At 46.4% G+C, this 22,958-nt stretch overlaps 1 protein-coding gene across 1 annotated transcript in view; it reads right to left on the bottom strand.

The window, feature by feature from the left end:
* The window catches only part of LOC120997814 (arylacetamide deacetylase-like), a 97,095-nt gene extending 76,519 nt beyond the window's left edge, over positions 1–20,576 (bottom strand). Inside the window, exon 1 of the mRNA XM_040428105.1 lies at positions 20,186–20,576. Coding sequence (XP_040284039.1) covers positions 20,186–20,323 — 138 coding nt within the window. The 5' untranslated portion in view covers positions 20,324–20,576. The remainder of the gene's footprint in view (positions 1–20,185) is intronic.
* Positions 20,577–22,958: the final 2,382 nt, after the last annotated feature.

The following is a 22,958-nucleotide window of genomic DNA, read 5'->3' as shown; positions in this document are numbered from 1 at the left end:
GTCGTAAACTGCTGTACGGGCACACGGCAGGGCACAGAAGGAAAGGAATGCCATACGGTTTTTGGAAGGCAGATTGTGCTGGATTGGTTTTCTGAACGCCATATGTTTTTTATTTTTCTGCCGATCGTCTTGTGCAGGGGCTCGTTTTTTGCAGAAAGTGTTGAGGTTTTTATTGGTACCATTTTTGGATACATAGGATTTTTTGATCATTCATTATTACACTTTATGGGGCAAGGTGACCCAAAAATTGTCTGTTTTGGAACAGTTTTCATTTATTTATTTTTATAGCGTTCATCTGAGGAGTTAGGTCATGTGATAGTTTTATAGAGAAGATCGTTACGGACGTATCAATACCTAAATTGTATACTTTTTCTTATTTATTTAAGTTTTACACAATAATAGCATTTCTGAAACCAAAAAAATGATGTTTTAGTGTCTCTATAGTCTGAGAGCCATAGCTTTTTTATTTTTTGGGGCGATTGTCTTAAATAGGGTATCATTTTTTGCGGGACAAGGTGACGGTTTGATTGGTACTATTTTGGTGGTCATAAGCCTTTTTGATCGCTTGCTGTTGCACTTTTTGTGATGTAAGGTGACAAAAATAGCTTTTTTGGCACAGTTTTTTTTATTTTATTTTTATGGTGTTTATCGGACGGGGTCTATCATGTGATATATTTATAGAGACGGTCGTTACGGACGCGGTGACACCTAATATGTGTATTTTATTTTTTCATTTTTTTTATAGGAAAAGGCCATTTCTTTTTTTTATTTACATTTTTATTTATTTATTTTTTACTTTTATTATTTTCACTTTTTTTATCAGTTTTCTCTTGGATCTTGAAGATCCAGTGGGGCTAATAGTTGTACTATACTTTGCAATGCTCTTGCATTCCAAAGTATAATACTTCCAGATGTCCTGTAGGTGGCAGCACTGGACGCCTTTGCCATGGCAACCAGACGCTTTTGCAAAGCGTCCGGTTGCCATGGTAACCATCGAGTGCTGCAATCACAGCGCTGCAGCCCCGATGGTTGAGAGAGGGAGCTCCCTCCCTCTATTAACCCCATGGATGCCGCAACCGCAGCATCTATGGGGTTACAGGAGAGTGTCAGCATAAAGCTGACACTCTCTGCTGATGGCGGCGGCTCAGTAATGGAGCCGCCGCCATCACACACAGCAGGGGGATCGGGGGCAGCGGGGATCAGGGGCAGCGCTGGAAAGGAGGGGGGATCGGGGATCGGGGGGTACGGCCGCCAATATTGAGAGAGGCTGGGGCAGGAGGGGCGGGTGAGACTGAATGCGTGGGGCGGGGAGGGGGCGGACCGCATCAGGGCAGCTGCCTCTAGGAGATGAGCTGCAGGCAGACACAAGGGGGGGCACAGCCACAGATTGGGGGCACAGATCGGGGGGGGGTATTACGAGGACCCTACCTGATTTCATGCTCTGATCTGCAGAGCGCAGATCAGAGCATGAAACCGACTTTTTTTTCACTGTCGCGATCCGATTGGTTAGTCTGCACAGACTAACCAATCGGGTCGATTGTCGGCAAGTGGCCACTCTGATTGGTCCCTTGCCGGCATTACTAGACTGTATGCTGTCCGTGACAGCAGCAGGACACGGGCAGAAGCTTTAATCCAAGCGCTTTGCAGCGCTTGGATTAAAGAGCTGGCTTGACGTCTATATACGTGGTAGCTGCACGGGGTATGTGCAGCTATCACGTATATATACAGATTGCGGTCGGGAAAGGGTTAAGGTTACATATTCCGTTAAATCTACTTTGCGGGTCATTTATTAATACCAGCGTTTTAGATGCTGGTCTTACAGTGGGTCAAAAAAGTATTTAGTCAGCCACCCATTGTGCGAGTTCTCCCACTTAAAAAGATGAGAGAGGCCTGTAATTTTCATCATAGGTACACTTCAACTATAAGAGACAGAATGGGGGGAAAGAATACAGTAAATGACATCGTAGGATTTCTAATGAATTAATTGGCAAATTCCTCTGTAAAATAAGTATTTGGTCACCTACAAACAAGCAAGATTTCTGGCTCTCACAGACCTGTAACTTCTTCTTTAAGAGGCTCCTCTGTCCTCCACTCATTACCGTTATTAATGGCACCTGTGTGAACTTGTTATCAGTATAAAAGACACCTGTCCACAACCTCAAACAATCACACTCCAAACTCCACTATGGCCAAGACAAAAGAGCTGTCGGAGGACACCAGAAACAAAATTGTAGACCTGCACCAGGCTGGGAAGACTGAATCTGCAATAGGCAAGCAGCTTGGTGTGAAAAAAATCAACTGTGGGAGCAATTATTAGAAAATGGAAGACATACAAGACAACTGATAATCTCCCTTGATCTGGGGCTCCACGCAAGATCTTACACCATGGGTTCAAAATGATCACAAGAACGGCGAGCAAAAATCCCAGAACCAGACGGTGTGCCCCCCCCCCATGTGCCCCCTGTCATGGCTGAGGATGGGGGAAACCCTCAGCCGTGTGATGCCAGGAGATGGTAGGTCGCTACTTGGCCAGGACCACAGAATTAGGGAGCAGGTCACCTCCTATCGCATCCCTAATCTGACCCTGACTTCTAGCTGCATGAGCCGACCTTGATGGTAGGAGGGCTCATGCTCCGGAACCTCGGACCCCTACTAACCCTCCGCAGATCCCTGAGCTAGGAGCTAGGTAGACAGTCCGTTTCTCCTGGACGCGGAGAAACAGGAGTCTAAAGTGACCAAGCTGCAAGGAGATGGGGTACATAAACAGACCTATGGATATGGCAGGAGAACAACTCTAGTTCAAACCTACCTGCCACAGCCTTGCTGACTGGATCCCGAGCTCACAAGCTGGTGTCCAGACCATACATAAACGGACACAGCAAACAAACATACACACACAGGAACCCAGATCCATAGCTGCATTAAACATGAAAGGAAAACAACATCAACTTAACATCACATATAAACATTTATGACCACAAGGGTGGCCCTCACTGGCAGATGGTATAAGGGACCAGGAGGGTGCCTCCAGCTTACAAACAAGGCTGGAGTACTCCTCAGACATCAGGTCTCAACTGAGGCTATATAGCCCAAAGTGGCCACACCCACACAGACACACAGTGGAAAGGGAATTAACCCTTCCAACACCAAGGAGGGAAGTGAAACCACTTAAAGGGAAAGTGCATACATAACTAAACCTCACACACCACAAACTGGGAAAGTGCACACATAAATATCACACCGCACCAGTTACCGCCGGCAACGGCATGCATGGCAATCATGTCCTGGGAATCAGCCAGCAGGCCGAGACACTGGCACACATGCACACAATACTACACGTTGCCACGGGCAACCACAAGTGCTGGAAGGTGTAACAGTGCACACCATACAAACCAAACCAGGAACAACCGCATGCACTTGGCAGCAAGCTGCCTAGCAACCGCTCAGGATGCTATACCGCCAAACACAACCTTGTTGCCAGCGGCAACCACACGTGAGGCAACAAGTAGCCCTCACCATGTAGTTGACAACTACCAAACCGCAGGCAACCACATGCGGGTCCAGAGTCACGACCATGACCATGGTCATGACACCCCCCCAACTAAAATGCCCCTCCAACTGAGCGGCTGCAGCCGGGCACAGGGAGATGAGCGCTTCCATTGCGCTCATCTCCATAGTCATCTGCCTGTGCTGCGGCGGGGCAGGGGAGGAAGAGGCGTGTCCCTTCCCCTTCCTCTGATAGGCTGCAGGCACTAGGTCGGCAGCCTATCAAAGGCCGGCGCGATTACGTCATCGCGCCGCCTGAGCCATACAGTGCGGGACACAGGCCGGAAGAGGCCTGCATTGCATCACTGACATGGAGGTAAGTATAAGTGTTTTTTTTCTTTACAATAGTTTTACAGGCACATTAGGGGGGCTCTTGTTACTGGCACTTTGAGGGGGCTTATTACTGGCACATGATGGCTGGGGGGGCTTATTACTGGCACATGATGGCTGGGGCGGCTTATTACTGGCACATGATGGGGGGGCTTATTACTGGCACATGATGGGGGGGCTTATTACTGGCACATGATGAGGGGGCTTATTACTGGCACATGATGATGAGGGGCTTATTACTGGCACATGATGAGGGGCTCTTACTACTGCCACATTGGGGGGCTCTTATTACTGGCACGTGATTGGGGGCACTTATTACTGGCACGTTATTGGTGGGTACTATAGGGGCATCTACTGAGGCCACAAAGAAGGGATATTTTATATGGGGGGCTCTGTACAGTAGCATATTATACTGGGACACATTATGGTGGGTACTATGGGGAAGGGAGGAGAGGAGTACTATGGAGTCATCTACGGGGGGCACTAAGAAGGGGTATTTTATACTTGCAAATTATGGGGGACACTGAGGACATCTACTGGGGCATTTTATACTGGTACATTATGGGGGGCACTAGGAGGAAGGGGGGAGAGGAGCACTATGGGGGCATTTACTGGAGGCACTATATAGGGGTATTTTATACTGGCACATTATCGGGACATTAGCTCAACTGGAGGCATTACAAGGGGGTATTTTTTGCATTGTCACATTATAAGGAGAATTATTTCTACTGGGGGGGGGGGGCTTTATGGTGGGCTTTATTACTCCCCCATGGTATGACTCCCTAGTAACAGCACCAGCCTCTTCCTGCTCTGCTATCCCTCTGCCCCTTCTCCAAATCCTTATTATGAAATCTTTCTCATTAGGATAAAACACAACATCAGCTCAGCCGAGCCCCCCAGCCAAGTGTTGAAGTGGTGTCCAAGATCCCCAAGGGTCAAGCCAAGTAATTGTAAGTTTTCATGTGAAATATGTTTGTTATACACATATAGCATACACTGTGCCACACAATATACAGTATACCTCTACACTGTGCCCCACAATATACAGTATACCTCTACACTGTGGAGTCTGTTCTATAAGCACCCTTGTTCTGTGGCGGCAGAAAGAAAATAATCTGGAAGTGCCCCTCCCGAGACCAGGCTCTGGATCCGCCACTGGACCGCTCACAGGAGTGTACATTTCTTCTAAACTGTAATCCGTATCCTCTGACCTGCAGAAATCAGCACTCGCTCGGTAACAACTAACAGGCAGTGCCTGTAGGCTGTATCCTGGCCCGGTAACCGAAGCTAGCCGAGTGGTGTAAGGTTAAGGTACTAGTAGAGATGAGCGGCCGCTTAACCCCTTAAGGACTCAGCCCTATTTCACCTTATAGACTTGGCCATTTTTTGCAAATCTGACCAGTGTCACTTTAAGTGCTGATAACTTTAAAATGCTTTGACTTATAAAGGCCATTCTGAGAACGTTTTTTCGTCACATATTAACTTCATGACACTGGTAAAATGAAGTAAAAAAAAAAAAAACATTTTTATTTATAAACAAAATACCAAATTTACCAAAAGTTTTTTAAAAATTGAAAATTTCCAAGTTTCAATTTCTCTACTTCTATAATACATAGTAATACCTCCAAAAATTACATTCCCCATATGTCTACTTCATGTTTGGATCATTTTGGGAATGATATTTTATTTTCTGGGGATGTTACAAGGCTTAGAAGTTTAGAAGCAAATCTTGAAATTTTTCTGAAATTTTCAAAAACCCAATTTTTAGGGACCAGTTCAGGTCTGAAGGCACTTTGCGAGGCTTACATAATAGAAACCACCCAAAAATGACCCCATTCTATAAACTACACCCCTCAAGGTATTCGAAACTGATTTTACAAACTTTGTTAACCCTTTAGGTGTTCCACAAGAATTAATGGAAAATAGAGATAAAATTTCAATATTTCACTTTTTTGGCAGATTTTCCACAATTTTAATATTTTTTTTCCGGTTACAAAGCAAGGGTTAACAGCCAAACCAAATTCAATATTTATGGCCCTGATTCTGTAGTTTACAGAAACTCCCCATATGTGGTCGTAAACTGCTGTACGGGCACACGGCAGGGCGCAGAAGGAAAGGAATGCCATACGGTTTTTGGAAGGCAGGTTTTGCTGGACTGTTTTTTTGACACCATGTCCCATTTGAAGCCCCCCTGATGCAACCCTAGAGTAGAAACCCCAAAAAAGTGGCCCCATTTTAGAAACTACGGGATAGGGTGGCATTATTGTTGGTACTAGTTTAGGGTACATATGATTTTTGGTTGCTCTATATTTCACTTTTTGTGAGGCAAGGTAACAAGAAAAAGCTGTTTTGGCACTGTTTTTATTTTTTGCTATTTACAACATTCATCTGACAGGTTAGATCATGTGATATTTTTATAGACCAGGTTGTCACGGACGCGGCGATACCTAATATGTATACTTTTTTTATTTATGTAAGTTTTACACAATGATTTCATTTTTGAAGCAAAAAAAATTATGTTTTAGTGTTTCCATAGTCTGAGAGCCATAATTTTTTCAGTTTTTGGGCGATTACCTTGGGTAGGATATGATTTTTGCGGGATGAGATGAAGGTTTTATTGGCACTATTTTGGGGTGCGTGTGACTTTTTGATCGCTTGCTGTTGTACTTTTTGTGATGTAAGGTGACAAAAAATGGTTTATTTAGCACAGTTTTTATTTTTTATTTTTTACGGTGTTCATCTGAGGGGTTAGGTCATGTGATATGTTTATAGAGCCGGTCGATATGGACGCGGCGATACCTAATATGTATACTTTTCTTTTCCCCTCTATTTTTTACCAATTTTTTTTACTTTATTTGGGGAAAATGAAGTTTTTGTTTATTTTTACTTGAAACTAATTTTTTGGGGGCGAAAACTTTATTTTTTCACATTTTTTTTGTCCCACTTTGGGACTTGAACTTTGGGGGGGGGTATATTCCTTTACAATGCATTCCAATACTTCTGTATTGGAATGCATTGGCTGTATGAGTAATACTGTGTGTATTACTCATACAGTTTCCGGGGCCTGTGAGATCCAGGGGGCTGGATCTCACAGGCTTTTCACCGGAAGGCAGTGCGATGCCTTCCTTAGACATCGCGCTGCCTTCCATGCCATCGGGTCCCCCCTACAGCCGCATGGGGACCCGATCGCACCGCCGCACAGCCGCCGCAAACGCAGGTAAAGCCGCAAACCGCAGGTCTGAATTGACACTCACATGACCCCCCCGGCATTGTGACAGGATGCCCGCTGAATGATTTCAGCGGGCATCCTGTTCCGATTAACCCCCGCCGCACCGCAATCGCGGTTTAAACCCATGACGTACCGGTACGCCATGGGTCCTTAAGAACTCGGGAAACATGCCGTACCGGTAAGTCATGCGTCCCTAAGGGGTTAATCCTGATTTAAAGTTAAAGTTACTGCTGGATATGGATTACAGTTTAGAAATGTCAAATGTACACTCCTGTGAGAGGCGGGGATGGAGATCTGTGGATGACACTGTTATAGGGAGGGGGATCTGTGGAGGACACTGTTATAAGGAGGGGATCTGTGGAGGACACCGTCATGGGGTGGATCTGTGGATGACACATATAGCATAAGATGCTATATACGGTATGTGTCATCCACAGATCCCCCCCATAGCAGTGTCATCCACAGATCCCCCTCCCTATAAAAGTGTCATCCACAGGCAACTAGGACATGTTGAAATCTGAGTGATTTTTTATTTATTTTTTTAAACCACAGACAGCAGGACTTTTCTTCCCTGTTGCGGTTTTAGGTATTGGGTAAAGTATCGCAGCATTTCTAAGCATACTTGTGTAAATATATCGTTGTTATAGCTGCCCCCCCTACTTTTGTCCTGGCCCCCAGTGTGCCCCCCCCCCCAAATTTGAAAGCTAGAGACGCCACTGGACCTAGTGAATGATCTGCAGAGAGCTGGGACCAAAGTAACAAAGGCTACCATCAGTAACACACTATGCCGCCAGGGACTCAGATCCTGCAGTGCCAGACGTGTCCCGCTGCTTAAGCCAGTACATGCCCGGGCCCGTCTGATGTTTGCTAGTGCGCATTTGGATGATCCAGAAGAGGATTGGGAGAACTCGTCGTGTTTGGAGGAGAAAGAATGCTGAGTTGCATCCAAAGAACACCATACCTACTATGAAGCATGGGGATGGAAACTTTTAAATACATAAAGGGAATCAACTCGGTAAAGGAAGAGAGCATATTTAAAAGAAGAAAAACTACCACAAGAGGACACAGTTTTAAATTAGAGGGGCAAAGGTTTAAAAGTAATATAAGGAAGTATTACTTTACTGAGAGAGTAGTGGATGCATGGAATAGCCTTCCTGCAGAAGTGGTAGCTGCAAATACAGTGAAGGGGTTTAAGCATGCATGGGATAGGCATAAGGCCATCCTTCATATAAGATAGGGCCGGGGGCTATCCATAGTATTCAGTATATTGGGCAGACTAGATGGGCCAAATGGTTCTTATCTGCCGACACATTCTATGTTTCTATCATGCTTTGGGGCTGTTTTTCTGCAAAGGGACCAGGACGACTGATCAGTGTAAAAGAAAGAATGAATGGGGCAATGTATCGTGAGATTTTGAGTGAAAACCTCATTCCATCAGCAAGGGCATTGAAGATAAAACGCGGCTGGGTCTTACAGCATGACAATGATCACAAACACACCGCCCGGGCAACGAACGAGTGGCTTCGTAAGAAGCATTTCCAGGTCCTGGGGTGGCCTAGCCAGTCTCCAGATCTCAACCCCATAAAACTTTGGAGGGAGTTGAAAGTCTGTGTTGCCCAGCAACAGCCCCGAAACATCACTGCTCTAGAGGAGATATGCATGGAGGAATGGGGCAAAATACCAGCAACAATGTGTGAAAACCTTGTGAAGACTTACAGAAAACGTTTGACCTCTGTCATTGCTAACAATGGGTATATAAGTATCAAGATGAACTTTTGTTATTGACCAAATACTTATTTTCCACCATAATTTGCAAATACATTCTTTAAAAATCAGACAAATGTGATTTTCTGGATTTTTTTTTCTCATTATGTCTCTCATAGTTGAGGTATACCTATGATGAAAATTACAGGCCTCTCTCATCTTTTTAAGTGAAAGAACTTGCACAATTGGTGGCTGACTAAATACTTTTTTGCCCCACTGTAATAACCCCTGCTCTGGCAGTGGATCTGTCGAAGTTATGTGGGACACATTTACTAAGACCGGCTTTTTACGCCGGTCTTAGTCTCCCCCTTGCACTGCTGTAAGATTTGTCTAATTTATGATGTGTGCGCATCTGTGGCAGTCTGTACACCTGGAGTAGTTTTTCACTCATATTTAAGCTGAAGTCCCAGCCCTGGGGGACTCACATGGGATTATAATCATTATAGTGAGGGAGTATGGCTGCTTTCCCGCTGAAATTGGTGGCCAGGTTGGCTAAAAATAGATTGAGTTGCTGGGCTAAGGCAGGTATTAGGGGATTGGTCCAGGGAAGTGTCCTATGGTAGGATTGTTGCTGGGGCTAAAAGGTGTACGGGACCCAGCAACAGTTAGGGCATTGGATACAGGGTTGGGGTGGGATGCCCAAGGGGTTTATAAAAGCCGATGTTGAGCGGCTTCTGGCTGCCTGCCAAGCAGTGTTGGAGGGGCTGCTACCTGCTTGCCGCCCTTGTAAAGAATGCTGCCTTGCCCTTGTCGTTCCCCTTGTGAAGACTGCTGCCCTGCCTGTGTCGTCCCGGTCTTCTACTTACCATGGGGGATATCGTCGCTGAGCTCCAGAGGCACGCTGGTGATGGGGATACCGCTGCTTGGCTGGAGGCTTGCTTTGCGGATCTGGCGACTTCTTCGTCTGAAGCGCTGGAGCCCTGTGTGGCGATGGATGCGGCGGATTGGTGGCTGATGCGGCAATGGACGCGGGTGCACCCTCTGTGTTACCTGCACTGCGCTCCTCACAGCGTGAAAGGAGGCAGCGAGCACTTTTCTTTCCTTCCCTTTGCAGCTCCATCCTGGAGTGGCGCAGAGGAGAGAAGCGCCCGGCATCTGATGCCCGAACCGAAGTGGCATCAGTGCGATGACGTCACGTCTGGAAGTGCAGCAGAAAGAAGTGTCCCCCGGAAACTTTGAACAGCTCTTGGGTTCCGATTCTCCTTCTCTGCAGAGGAGTTCCCAGCCAGCCCCCATGGGGTCCTGTGTCTGAAGGGTCATCATCTGCGTCCCTCCATCGGAAGAAACGCCAGCATAGGAGTCGGGTTCCACCGGTGCAGCGTCCAGCCCAGCAGCTCCACTCTTGTGTTTATGAGCGGGCATATGCGTGCCAGGAAGATCCTTCCCTGTGTCCTGCGGATTCTTCTCCTTCTCTGGTCCAGACTGAGGCAGTGAGCACCTAAATGGGCTGGCCCCTGTGATTGCGTCCCTTTCTGGGGTATTGTGCAGCGTCCCACTACGTGTGTGTGGGCACTGCTCAAAAGCACTTTTTACCTTGTCAATTGCATTATGTTGTATTGTGGTACTTTGTATTGATGTATCTGCAAAATCCCTGTTACCAGGCAGATTAGGTGTAATTTATACATCCCACCACTAGATGGGGATAAAACTTAGGTCTTATATATATACCTAGTTCAGGCCTAGTTAGTCAGTTGAGAGATAAAAATGTAGTCAGAGTGTAGAGCAGATCTGAGGAAGTCAGATTAGATTAGTGGGAGAAAATGTAGAGTGAAGACTCCATGACACAGATTAGTGAGTGGAGCCAACTCCGCCATGAGGTGGTACTAAGATGTGAGGCGCAGAAGAGTGTTTTCCTTCTGTGGCCAGACTATAGACTTGCATCCCTGACCAGTAGGAGAGAGTTTGTCTCCCTGGAATAGAAACAAGCTTCCTAAGGAATCATCGGTGAAAAGAGCCATTATTGAGGGCCACAGACACCTTTGCGCATGGTGGAGGACTTATAGCTTCTGGCAGCCACACCATACTTCTGAGAGACAGATGAGTTTCCCTGTCCAAATGTTCAGCTTGTAGGGAAAGGACAAGGAATAGGACTGAGCACATCTACAGGAACAAGGTACACCTAACCCACAGCTCCAAGTCAAACCTGAAAAGCCTAGAAACAGTGAATTTGCAGAATCAACCCTGAAAACATCAAGAGACTGCATTTTTGTACTGCTGCAACCAAAGTCATCAACAGTAAAAGTTGTGAGTTGCATCTTACCACTGTCTAACTCATTATTACTACTAATGGTTGTACCACCATTAACGGTACTGGCGTCACGACAAAAAACCTTCAAGGGACTCAGCCGCAACAAGCACCCTAAGCACCCCTAACATCAAGGGCACCTCAACCACCATCTTGGCTGATGCTTCCCTACCACAGAGCGTGCCCCGGAGGATTTCGTGCTGTCCACCTCAACACTGTGCTGCCAGCCCAGGGAGGCTATCTGCTAACCATGAGTAAACTGATGAACTGTGTGTTATTACTTGGCCTCTCATCGGTCCACCGTGCACCTCACGTGTTGCCCCTGCGCTACTGGCTGGCTGCAATTGTCCTTATTGAGGGATTTGGTTCCCTCTTTATCTCCTCCTGCTGGCCTTTAGTAAAGTAATGTGTAATATGATGCCTCATAGAATCCAGGATAATCTTGTATCAGAGCCCTAGATAAGTCACTGTCAAACATAGGCAATGTGGAATATAGTATATATCTAAGGTCCCTTTCACACGAGCAAGTTTTCCGCGCGGGTGCAATGTGTGACGTGAACGCATAGCACCCGCACTGAATCCTGACCCATTCATTTCAATGGGTTTGTGTACATGAGCGTTGTTTTTCACGCATCAGTTCTGCGTTGCGTGAAAACCGCAGCATGTTCTATATTCTGCGTTTTTCACGCAGCCCTGGCCTCATAGAAGTGAATGGGGCTGCGTGAAAAACGCATTGCATCCGCAAGCAAGTGCGGGTGTGATGCGTTTTTCACTGATGGTTGCTAAGAGATGTTGTTTGTACTGTAAACATTCAGTTTTTTATCATGCGCGTGAAAAACGCATCAAAACGCATTGCACCCGTGCGGAAAAAACTGAACAACTAAACGCAACCGCAGACAAAACTGACTGAACTTGCTTGCAAAATAGTGCGAGTTTCACTGAACGCACTCGGAACGCATCCGGCCCCAATCTGCAACGCCCGTGTGAAACCAGCCTAATACAGAGGGTACTTGCCAATCTTGCTGTACTGTATAAGGGGAGCTTCCTTCCGCCATTCCTCCGGTGAACTAATGTGCTGGAGAGTCTTCTGCTCCTTCCAGCTCACATGTGCGGCTCCAGCCGGTAGCTCGTACACGTGGGGGGAGCTGCACTGCTGTGTCCAAGGGAGCGAGAAGCTTCCGTGCGACGTCACACTCTGTTAGCTACGGGTGCCTCCCAGGTACATGATTCCTCCGTCACGTTTAGGAATAGATGTACCGTATTCCTTCCTCGTTTATTGTGGCTGTCTTATGTGAACTATAAGTATCTGGATAAGATTAGAATTCGCATAAACAGAATTATGGCCCTCTTTATTCCGCTTGTTTGGGGTTTTTCTTTTCGGCACATGGATCTAGAAGGTGGTTTGCCCAGCTTGTATTTTGCGGATAAGATTCATCTTTCGGACATTGCTTTAGATATTTTTAATTTGGACTTGCAGGCTATGATTGAGTTAGCTTTTGGTGGGGTGGGGCCCATGTCACCTGCTTAGTTGGCAAGGTCCGGTGGGAATAGTCACTCGCGAGAAATGGCGAGTGGACCAAATGATATGGTATTTAGGCTGAGTTTTTTGCTGGTCTAATCTGTGGTTTAAATAAGATTTATGGTTATTACATAGTTAGGGCATTGGATACAAGGTTATGGGGTGGGATGCCCAAGGGGTTTATTAAGCCGGTGTTGAGCGGCTTATGGCTGTCTGCCAAGCCGTGTTGAAGGAGCTGCGGCCCCCCGCCCTCCCCTGTTAATTAATTTGTCACAGTCACTTTATTAGAAGGAGAGGAAAAGTCACTTGCCGAGAAATGGCGAGTGGACGGGATGATATGGTATTTAGGCCGAGTTAATGGCTGGTCTAATCTGTGCTTTAAATAAGCTTTATGGTTATTATACAAAATGTTAAGTTATTCTTTAATAAAGTTGTCCGTGGCCTAATTCATTCCACTTATAATCTGTGTCCATGTGTTTTATTGATTTACTATTGTTTTAATCTATTAGGTTTCCCTATGTGATTTATAATCCCATGGATTTTTGTGCGACTGTCATGTTGCAGTTGCAGTCGCAGCATGTCACAGTGCGACACTATAGACTAGCATTCTAAAATATGTCACTCGACATTGGTGCAGCATAAATGTGCAGGGGTGTAGCGAAAGGCTCAGGGGCCCTGTTGCAAGAGTTCAGTTTGGGCCCCCCCTTCACTGTGCATTGGTGTACCTAGCTTTTCCGCTGCCTGAAGCAAATATTGAACCCCCCCCAACCCCAAATTCTCAACCTAACCCTTCCCTCCACTCCTATTGTTAAAGGGGTTGTCCTCTTTTTACTACTGATGACCTATTCTCAGAATAGGTAATCAATATTAGATCGGCCGGGGTCCTCTGGCACCCCCAACGATCAGCTGTTTGAAGAGAGGGCAGTGCTCATATGAGACCTGCTTTCTCTGCTCTGTTCATCTGCTCGTCGTAGCATTGGCAGCGATGAGCAGGTAAACAGAGCAGAGAAGGCAGGGCTCATACAAAAAAAAAAAAGCGGACAACCCCTTTAAAGACATACTTGGAAAACATTCCATACAGCGTTACAGAACATACAGGGTCACACAGCGCCACATATGTACCTCTTACATCCAGTGGCCTCTCCTCTCTGATGTAGATATTCTTCTCACTAGCTTATGTGGGAACTGCAAAAGCTTTTTGTTGTCTTCTGTAATCTCATGCTGCATTGTATTATTATGTGAAATCCCTCTTTACCAGGCTGTCAGGTGCACCACATACATCTCACCACTAGATGGGGGTAGCACCACAGTATATATAGTGCCGTTCAGGCCTAGTTAGGGAGTTGAGAGTTGAAGGAGTGAGAGTGCAGCTACTAGCTGTATTTAATGCAAGTCAGTTCAAGGGAGAAAGAGTGGATCAAGATACAAAGAACAGCCGTTCTATCAGGCTTTAAGGACCTTTGGATTCAAGGTGAAAGACTTATTAGCTTCTGGCAGCCTCACCGTTAAAGAGCTGGAAAAACAGAACCAGATTAAGGAGCTGAATATCAGTGAGTACCTAACTAACTACCCTAGCCTGACATATTACTACCAGCACAGCCTGTTAATGGGATTCATCACATTCAACTTGCATGTATACCAGAGACTGTTTTATTAATGGATGTAAACTGTTATCAAGAACCTGGTTATAGTAAAGTTTACAATTGGATTTAAACCTGCCTCCTTCTTCTAACTTCATACAACTACCATTCTCATCATTTTGCACCACCAAGGTCACCACCTCAATCACCACCTGGCCGGTGTCCCCTGTAATATAGTGTGCCCCGGAGAATCCAGTGCTGTTCTCCCCTTCACTGCACTGCTGGCCCAGGGAGGCGTCTGCTAAACCATGAGTAACCGATGAACTGTTTGTACACTTCGGCCCACCGTGAACCTCACGTGTTCTACCCCTGCGGACTGGCACGTTCCATTCTCTTTCCTCTTCTTCTCCTGTTAGACCACCATGGTGACTTCTTTCAGCTGTGCCTCTTCTCTGCAGAGTTTAACAAACAGACATCTTACTTTCCCACTTTTCCATCATCCTCCTACCTTCTCAACACCCCATCCTGCCACCGCCAATACTGTGTCCACTGTGCTCACTAATACTTTCCTGCAGAAACAGTTCCCCTGAAAATCCTGGTACCACACAGATAGTGCATCAGTACAAAAACACCCCTTTATATTGTGTGCTAGTACAAAAAAATCCCCCTTTCCTTTCAGATCAGACCCCCATATAAAACCCTAAATGAGATCCTCCCATCTCAAACCAAACCCCCTTTAGACCTCTATGTCAGACCCCATATAAGACCCCAGTTTTAGACCTCAGATCAGACCTCCATGTAAGATTCACCCCGATCCAATATCAGACCAAGAGGTCGCGATACGTTTTTTGTGAAAGAGTAAAAATACTCCTCTTAACATTTTTGAGGAGTATTTTTAGCCGAGGAGGAGAACGAAAGTTGCGGTACTTCAAATACATTATAAATAGGCTTATATAATGTTATATGGTGGCTATTTATGCAGGGAAACCATCTGACACTGTTCTGGGGGTAACTTACCCCGCCAGTGATGATCGCGTGCGCCTCCTTCCTCACTTCAGAGCGGTGTGCCATAAGCTCCGGCAGCCCGCTCAAACTGACCAGTCACTAAGCTCCTTAGTGTAAGGAGCTTTGTCATTGGTTGTTTCAGGCAGCAGCATCGCTGCGCTGCCCTTGCCGTTCACAGCGCTCACTGTGCTAATTAATGGCAGGGAAAAGTCTAAGACCGAATGCACACGGCCGTGTTCCGCGGCAGAGAGCGGTCCGTGGTATGCCGGGCTGGATTCCTGTTCAGAGAAGGAGCGCACGGCGTCATTGGTTGCTATGACGCCGTGCGCTTCATGCAGCCGCTGCACTACAGTAATACACTCGCATGATATATACGAGTGTATTACTTACTGTACAGCGGAGGCGGCATGAAGCGCACGGCGTCATAGCAACCAATGACGCCGTGCGCTCCTGCTCTGAACAGGAATCCAGCCCGGCATACCACGGACCGCTCTCGGCCGCGGAACACAGCTTATAGGTACGCCTTAGGCCCCTTTCACACGGGCGAGTATTCCGCGCGTATGCGATGCATGAGTTGAACACATTGCATTGCGTTGCGTTGCGTGAAAATGGCAGCATGCTCCTCTTTGTGCGTTTTTCACGTAACTCAGGCCCCATAGAAATGAATGGGGTTGCGTGAAAATCGCAAGCATCCAAGATTTTCACGCACGGTTGCTAGGAGACGATCGTGATGGGGACCCGATCATTATTATTTTCCCTTATAACATGGTTATAAGGGAAAATAATAGCATTCTGAATGCGATTTTCACGCACGGTTGCTAGGAGACGATCGTGATGGGGACCCGATCATTATTATTTTCCCTTATAACATGGTTATAAGAGAAAATAATAGCATTCTGAATGCGATTTTCACGCACGGTTGCTAGGAGACGATCGGATGGGGACCCGATCATTATTGTTTTCCCTTATAACATGGTTATAAGGGAAAATAATAGCATTCTGAATACAGTGATACCTCGGTTCACGAACGCTTCTGTTCACGAACAACTCGGTTCACGAACAGAAAAGTTCATAAAAATATGCTCCGGTTCACGAACTCCGCCTCGGTTCACGAACAGGAGCCGTGGCCGTTTTAATGCTATTTCCAGGCTGTCACATGGTCGTGACTTCCTGTAGGAAGACCGTAGAGAGAAGAAGAGACACAGAAAGAAGTACTGTGAGTACTCTGCAAACATTTTAAGTGATTTTTTGATTTTTGGTGTGCTTTTTAGCACATACAGTACTGTACAGTTCACTGGACACCCAATATGGCTCCCAAGAAGCATAGTGGAAAGAAGAAAGTGCGGAGCAGCAATGAAGGTGACAAGAACAGCAATGCAGGTGACAATGTGCAAAGTGGAAATGCAAGTGACAAGAATGTGCAGCGCAAGCATGGTGGCAAAAAGAAAGTGCAGAGCAGTAGTAAAGGTGACAGCAAGGTTGTGAAGAAAATAACCATTGAGTTATACTATACTGTACTAATGTGTATTGTAATTTGTTTCATATTTTTGTGCTTCAAAAACCCCCAAAAAAAGGTCAGCACGGATTAACCGGATTTACATTGAACCCTATGGGAAAATGTGCCTCGGTTCGCGACCAATTCGGTTCGCGACCAGAGTCAGTTCACAAATTAAGTTCGTGAACCGAGGTATCACTGTACATGCATAGTAAAATAGGGCTGTAGGGGTTAAAATAAAAAATATAAAAATAATTAAACTTACCTTAATCCACTTGTTCGCGCAGCCCGGCTTCTCTTCTGTCTTCTTTTTTGCTGTGTGCAGGAAAAGGACCTGTGGTGACGTCACTCCGGTCATCACATGGTCCGTCACATTATCTTTTACCATGGTGATGGATCATGTGATGGACCATGTGATGACCAGAGTGACGTCACCACATGTCCTTTTCCTGCACACAGCAAAAAAGAAGACAGAAGAGATGCCGGCTGCGCGAGCAAGTGGATTAAGGCGAGTTAAATTTTTTTATTTATTTTTTTAACCCCTCCAGCCCTATTGTACTATGCATTCTGTATTCAGAATGCTATTATTTTCCCTTATAACCATGTTATAAGGGAAAATAATACAATCTACAGAACACCGATCCCAAGCCTGAACTTCTGTGAAGAAGTTCGGGTTTGGGTACCAAACATGCGCGATTTTTCTCACGCGAGTGCAAAACGCATTACAATGTTTTGCAATCGCTCTGAAAAATCACGCATGTTCCTGCAACACACCCGCACCTTTTCCCGCAACGCCCGTGTGAAAGAGGCCTTAGACTTTTTCCAGGGAGTAAAATGGCCTGAACAGGCGTCTGGTGGCCACCCGACGGCTTAGGGAGGGTGGGCAGGGACTGGTGGCCCCCCCCCCCCCTGTTTTCCTACCCCTGTTAATATATATTTCCTCTGATGCCTGTTCTGGTGGGGCATGCAGGGGTTAATGAAGGGATCCGGTTAGGAGAGTGGGCGGTCAGCCAGGAGGGCATATATGCCTCTGTCCCGCCTTCCCTCTTCCTCTTTGAGCGGAAGCGCTTTGTCCCTCCCTCCCTCCCCTGTGAGTTGATAGTGTGGTGTTTCGTTCGGATGGTGTGATCAGAAGTGATTCGGGGGAATGGTTATATAGGCAAAGTGCCTCCTTGGAATGTTTAAAGTCACAGCTGGCGGCTAGTTATTGCAGCGTAAAGGTGTTGGAGGAAAAATGGGCGTATCCGCCCGCTGGGAGACCAGCGGCTGGCGGAGAGCACGGTTCTAGGTTATGGTTTTGCCGTTTGAATAAAGCTGTGGCCGATTACCACCCAACAAAATAAAAGGTTAAAAGTGGAACGGTGTCAGTGTCGTTATTAAAGGGGTTAGTTGGGGTTGGTATGTTGGGGCTAGAGGAAGGTTCGGTGTTCCCCTTCCCATTCCTTATGGTGCCAACAGTCTATGACGCTTGTACAGGCGTTATTGCGACCTCTGATCCCGACCTCAGATAAGACCCCCATATCAGACCTCCAGACCCCCATGTCTGACCCCCCCATTAGACCTCAATATCAGACCTCAGATCAGACTGTAAAATAATAAAGTAACTTACCTCTCCTGCCGCCACTCTCCCTGTCCTGGCTGTCTTCTCTTCTCAGGGCCCGCGCTGCAGTCACCTGACCTCCTGCAGCGTCAGGTCAGAGTGCGCTCTGTACGTCCTGACGCTACAGGCAGCCAGGACACAGCAGCGCGGGCCCTGAGAAGAGCGAGCAGGAGGAGGGGTAAGTACTGGATAGCACTCAAAGCTCTTCTATCCCCCTCCTCCTGCAGACTAGTAAGCGCTTTCATTATGGAAGCGCTCACTAGTATTCCCTTTATAAAATGCACTGCGAGCCCTATAGTTACGCCAGTATCACCATGTAGCCCTAGCCTAAAAGTGCCCCTGTATATTCTCCCTGTGTTTCCTCCCACACTCCAAGGACATACTGATCGGCAGGGTAAGGCTTCATTCACACGTCCGCAAATGGGTCCGCATCCGTTCCGCAATTTGCGGAACGGATGCGGACCCATTTATTTTCTATGGGGATGGAATGGATGCTGACAGCACACAGTGTGCGGTCGGCATCCACATTTGCGGAGCGCGGCCCCGATCTTCAGGTCCGCAGCTCTGCAAAAGATAGAACATGTCCTATTCTTGTCCGCAGCTTGCGGACAAGAATAGGCTTATTCTATAGGGGTGCCGGGCGGGTGTGTTGCGGATCCGCAATTTGCGGGTCCGCAACACACCACGGACGTGTGAATGGAGCCTTAGACTGGCACACCAGAGGATCCCCTGGTGGGCTCAAGCTCTGACAATAATGGGCCCCTAATAAAATAGGGCCCTTTTGGTTCTGTAGGCACAGAGGGTGGGAGTCATTTCTTCTGGTGGGCCCAAGGGACTTCAGTCTGGCGCTGTTGCTAGGGAAATTAGGTTGTGAGCCCCACTAGGGACAGAGTGATGGTTATGTCTATAATGCGCTGCAGCATATGTTAGTGATATATAAATACATTTACTGCTGTGGAATCCAGCAACACTCCACTTGTCAAGGGAAGTATTTCCTCCATTTTGTAAAAAATAAATAAAAGATGAATACATTTTAGGTTTAAGAAAATGCCTCTGTTATCGAGAAGAAAGGCGAATAAGCTTTTGCTATTGCGTTCCCAGGACTGGCCGTAAAATCTTCTCTAATTCAGCTCACTATATTTACATAAGGAGGGGTAGAAGACGTTTGCTACAGAAGCAGCTGTTCTACACATACATATGCATAGCCAAGATTACATTGCAAAGGTATAGCACAGAATCATGTACAAAGAGCGGTAAGCACCAATGTATCTCTAGGTGCTGATTTGGACACAAGGTGACATCATTAGCAGATTTCCTCCCATTAAGGCCTCTTTCACATGAACATAAGGGCTCCGTGCCCGTGCTGCGGACCTCATACGGCAGTTCTGCAATACACAGGCCACCAGCCATGTGCATTCCGGTCCGCATTCCATAACAAATACGGACCCATTCACTTGAATGGGTCCGCAAATCCAGAGGTGCGGTGCGAAACGGAAGCAGGGAACGAAACCCCACGGAAGCACTACGGAGTAGTTCTGTAGTGTTCCATTCCGTGCTTCCGTTCCGCAAAAAGATAGAACTTGTTCTATCTTTTTGTGGAACGGACGAATCGAGGAGCCCATTCAAGTGAATGGGTCTGCAATCCGCATGCGGCTTCCCCGCGGTCGGTGCCCGTGCATTGCGGACCACAATTTGCCCTTACGTTCGCGTGAAAGAGGCCTTACTCCGTTATATGCATACCCCAGTTCTGCAGGATTTCCTAAATCCTGCTTACAGACGTTCTAATAGTCTTATGCCATTGAAAAGCTGTTGAAAATGCTAAATAGCTCAAGCTCAGGAAAGCAGCAGCAGTTAATAAACATTAAAACTTACCAAATGTCCAATACTTCTTGAAGCGGCATCTATCAGCATAACTTTCCATTTCTCCTCCATGTTGTCTGGCAGAGGTTTATAAATGTAATACGCCAGGAGAACAGAGAGAAGTACGAAGCACAGGGACTTGGACACCATGTCTACCTACAGTACCTACTTCTCCCCAGTGATTAACACTCCCTTGCACTGACTATGTTACGAGCCAGCAGCAGACACTGATAGGGCAAAGTTAATCTGTTGGACAGGAGCCCACTTGTCATCTGATTCCCAGCGCAGTCTATGGAGACGCTGTGACAAGCAGTTAGGGTTGTGTGTGCGCGCGTCTGGTTTATGTGTGCCTGCCTTCAATAGGGAAATACAGTTTGGAGCTCTTCTCTAGATCCGATTCCGTGTACAAGAGCACAGAGAAACTAATTCATTAACCTAATATAGTGCACAGAATACACTACAAGGCCAGGTCACAGGTGAATCAAAGGAGGCATTTCAACACATTGGGGGTCATTTGCAAAGACTGGCTTTTTACGTCAATCTTTGTTTCCCCCCTACTGGAGGATTTGCCTAATTTATGACAAGGCATGCGCCTCATCATATATTAGGTACACCTCCTGCAATCAGTGCACCTGGAGTAAAAACTACTTCAGCCCCTGACTGGAGTACTTTTTGCTTCTCTTTATGTCTGAAACACTTATTTTCAGACATAAATGAATGTAAATTTGCCGGAGTTCTGGCCCCCAGGACTCCCTCGCCACTTTGGCGTAAAAATTCCCGAGCATAACAATATTGTCGTATGGGCATTTAAAAAGTTACAAAATGTAGTATTGCTACTGTTTTTACAGCAAAAACTGGAGTAAAAATGTTTGTAAGTGTAAAGGGGGAATATTAATCACCAAAATTTATGCAAATATTAATAATTAATATTCATAAATGGGAGGAGCCGTCTATTGATGACTCCGCCCATTTATACAATAAAAATACAATACTTTGCCTTTACCTTACGCTAATCACTAAGCTAGCTGCATGCGCCTTACTAAACTAACTATCGGTAATAACCAAACATTACACAGATAGTTATATATAAAACACAGTATTTATTAATACCAACAATACACTACGCACGCAATACACTAACAATACAGTACTATAAATACAGCACTAAACTACACTAACACGGTTCCCAAATTCCACCCACAAACTAACTATACAATCCACTCACACATATATATATTAGCAGCCCACCCACCTGGTTCTACTTACTGTCCCTATGGGGTACGACGAGGGTAAACGGTGGCACTGCCGGGGTGTATGCAGGCCACAGACACAAATACAGAGCGGACAGCAACACAAGGGTAGAATACAGCAATGCAAGGGTTAATACCCTGCAAGTGAGTATAGGGGTGAGGTGATCAGGACTGTACAGCACTGTAAGGGTTAATACCCTGCAAGTGTACAGTGAGGGGGTGTATCAAGGGTGTGGTATAACAGGGTTAAACAGGGAAGGGTGATCAGGGGCACAACCAGGGACCAGGGTAACTCAGGGGCACAGTATCAGGGGCACAACCAAGGACACTATAATGTAAGGGTTAATCAGGGGCAAACAAGGGAGTAGGGGTATAGTGTCAGGGATTACAGGGTTAACAAGGGGAGGAATAGTGGTAGGGGATCAGGGGATATAAGGGTTAATCGTTATCAGGGGTATATCATTGGTGGGATAGGGGATAGTAAAGGGGGTGATACTTATGCGTCCAGGAGGGGGGTCCGGTCGTCTCCTGTAAGGACACGTGGGCCGGAGCAGCGATATGACCACCGCACCAGCCCGCGCGTCCCTGCACGCGCACAGCGGGGCCGCGCCTCTAACAGACAGGCGGGAGAAGCCTTTGATCTCCCACCTGCAGCACCTGGCATTGCTGTCAGAATGTGCATAATAGAAGGAGGGGAGGTTTTTACCTTCCCTTCTATCATGCATAATTATTTCCAGCCGCGCTGGAGATAATTAGAACAAAGGCCTCAGATTCTGTTGAACCTGAGCTCTTTGTATCCATCAGGATGACCGGACCCTTGTCCGGTCATTCTGATGCAATTAGCCAGATTGCATCGGTGTGAATGCTTGGGGCCCATTCACACCGATGCACCTGGTTTCAGCCTATAGAGATGGGGGGGGGGGGGATATAAGTGACCCTCATTGCTTTTTAGTCAACTTTTTATTTTTTGGGGTATAAGCACTCCTTTTAATTAGCAAGAGACTGCCTCAGGGCTCATAAACTCCTACGCTGCCTCAGGGCTCATGTACACGATCGTATGTATTTTGCGGTCCGCAAAACACAGATCTGCTAAAAATACGGATGACATACATGTGCATTCCATATTTTGCAGACCGGAACAGCTGGCCCCTAATAGAACAGTCCTATCGTTGTCCGTAATGCGAACAATAATAGGGCATGTTTTTGTGGAACGGACATATGGAAACGGAATGAACACAGTCATTTCTGTTTTTTCCGGCCCTATTGAGTGAATGGTTCCACATATGGGTCGCAAAAAACGGAATGGACACGGAAACAAATTATGTTTGTGTGCATGAGCCCTCAGTCTGGTTTCTAAGACTACATGGAGAGTTGAGCATTTGGGGGTCATTTACAAACATTTTCTACGCCTGGTTTTGGCATAAAAATGTTGCAAGACCTTTTTGCAACTTTTTAAGCACCCATGTAACAATTTTTTGTTGCACAGGCATTTTTACGCTGTTTTTGCCACTTGGGAGTGGTGAGGGCATGGCGGG

The sequence above is a fragment of the Bufo bufo genome, chromosome 4 (assembly GCF_905171765.1).
Source record: "Bufo bufo chromosome 4, aBufBuf1.1, whole genome shotgun sequence".
NCBI lineage: Eukaryota > Metazoa > Chordata > Amphibia > Anura > Bufonidae > Bufo > Bufo bufo.
The sequence above is the reverse complement of the archived record's forward strand: the minus strand, read 5'-3'. Positions and strand labels throughout refer to the sequence as shown.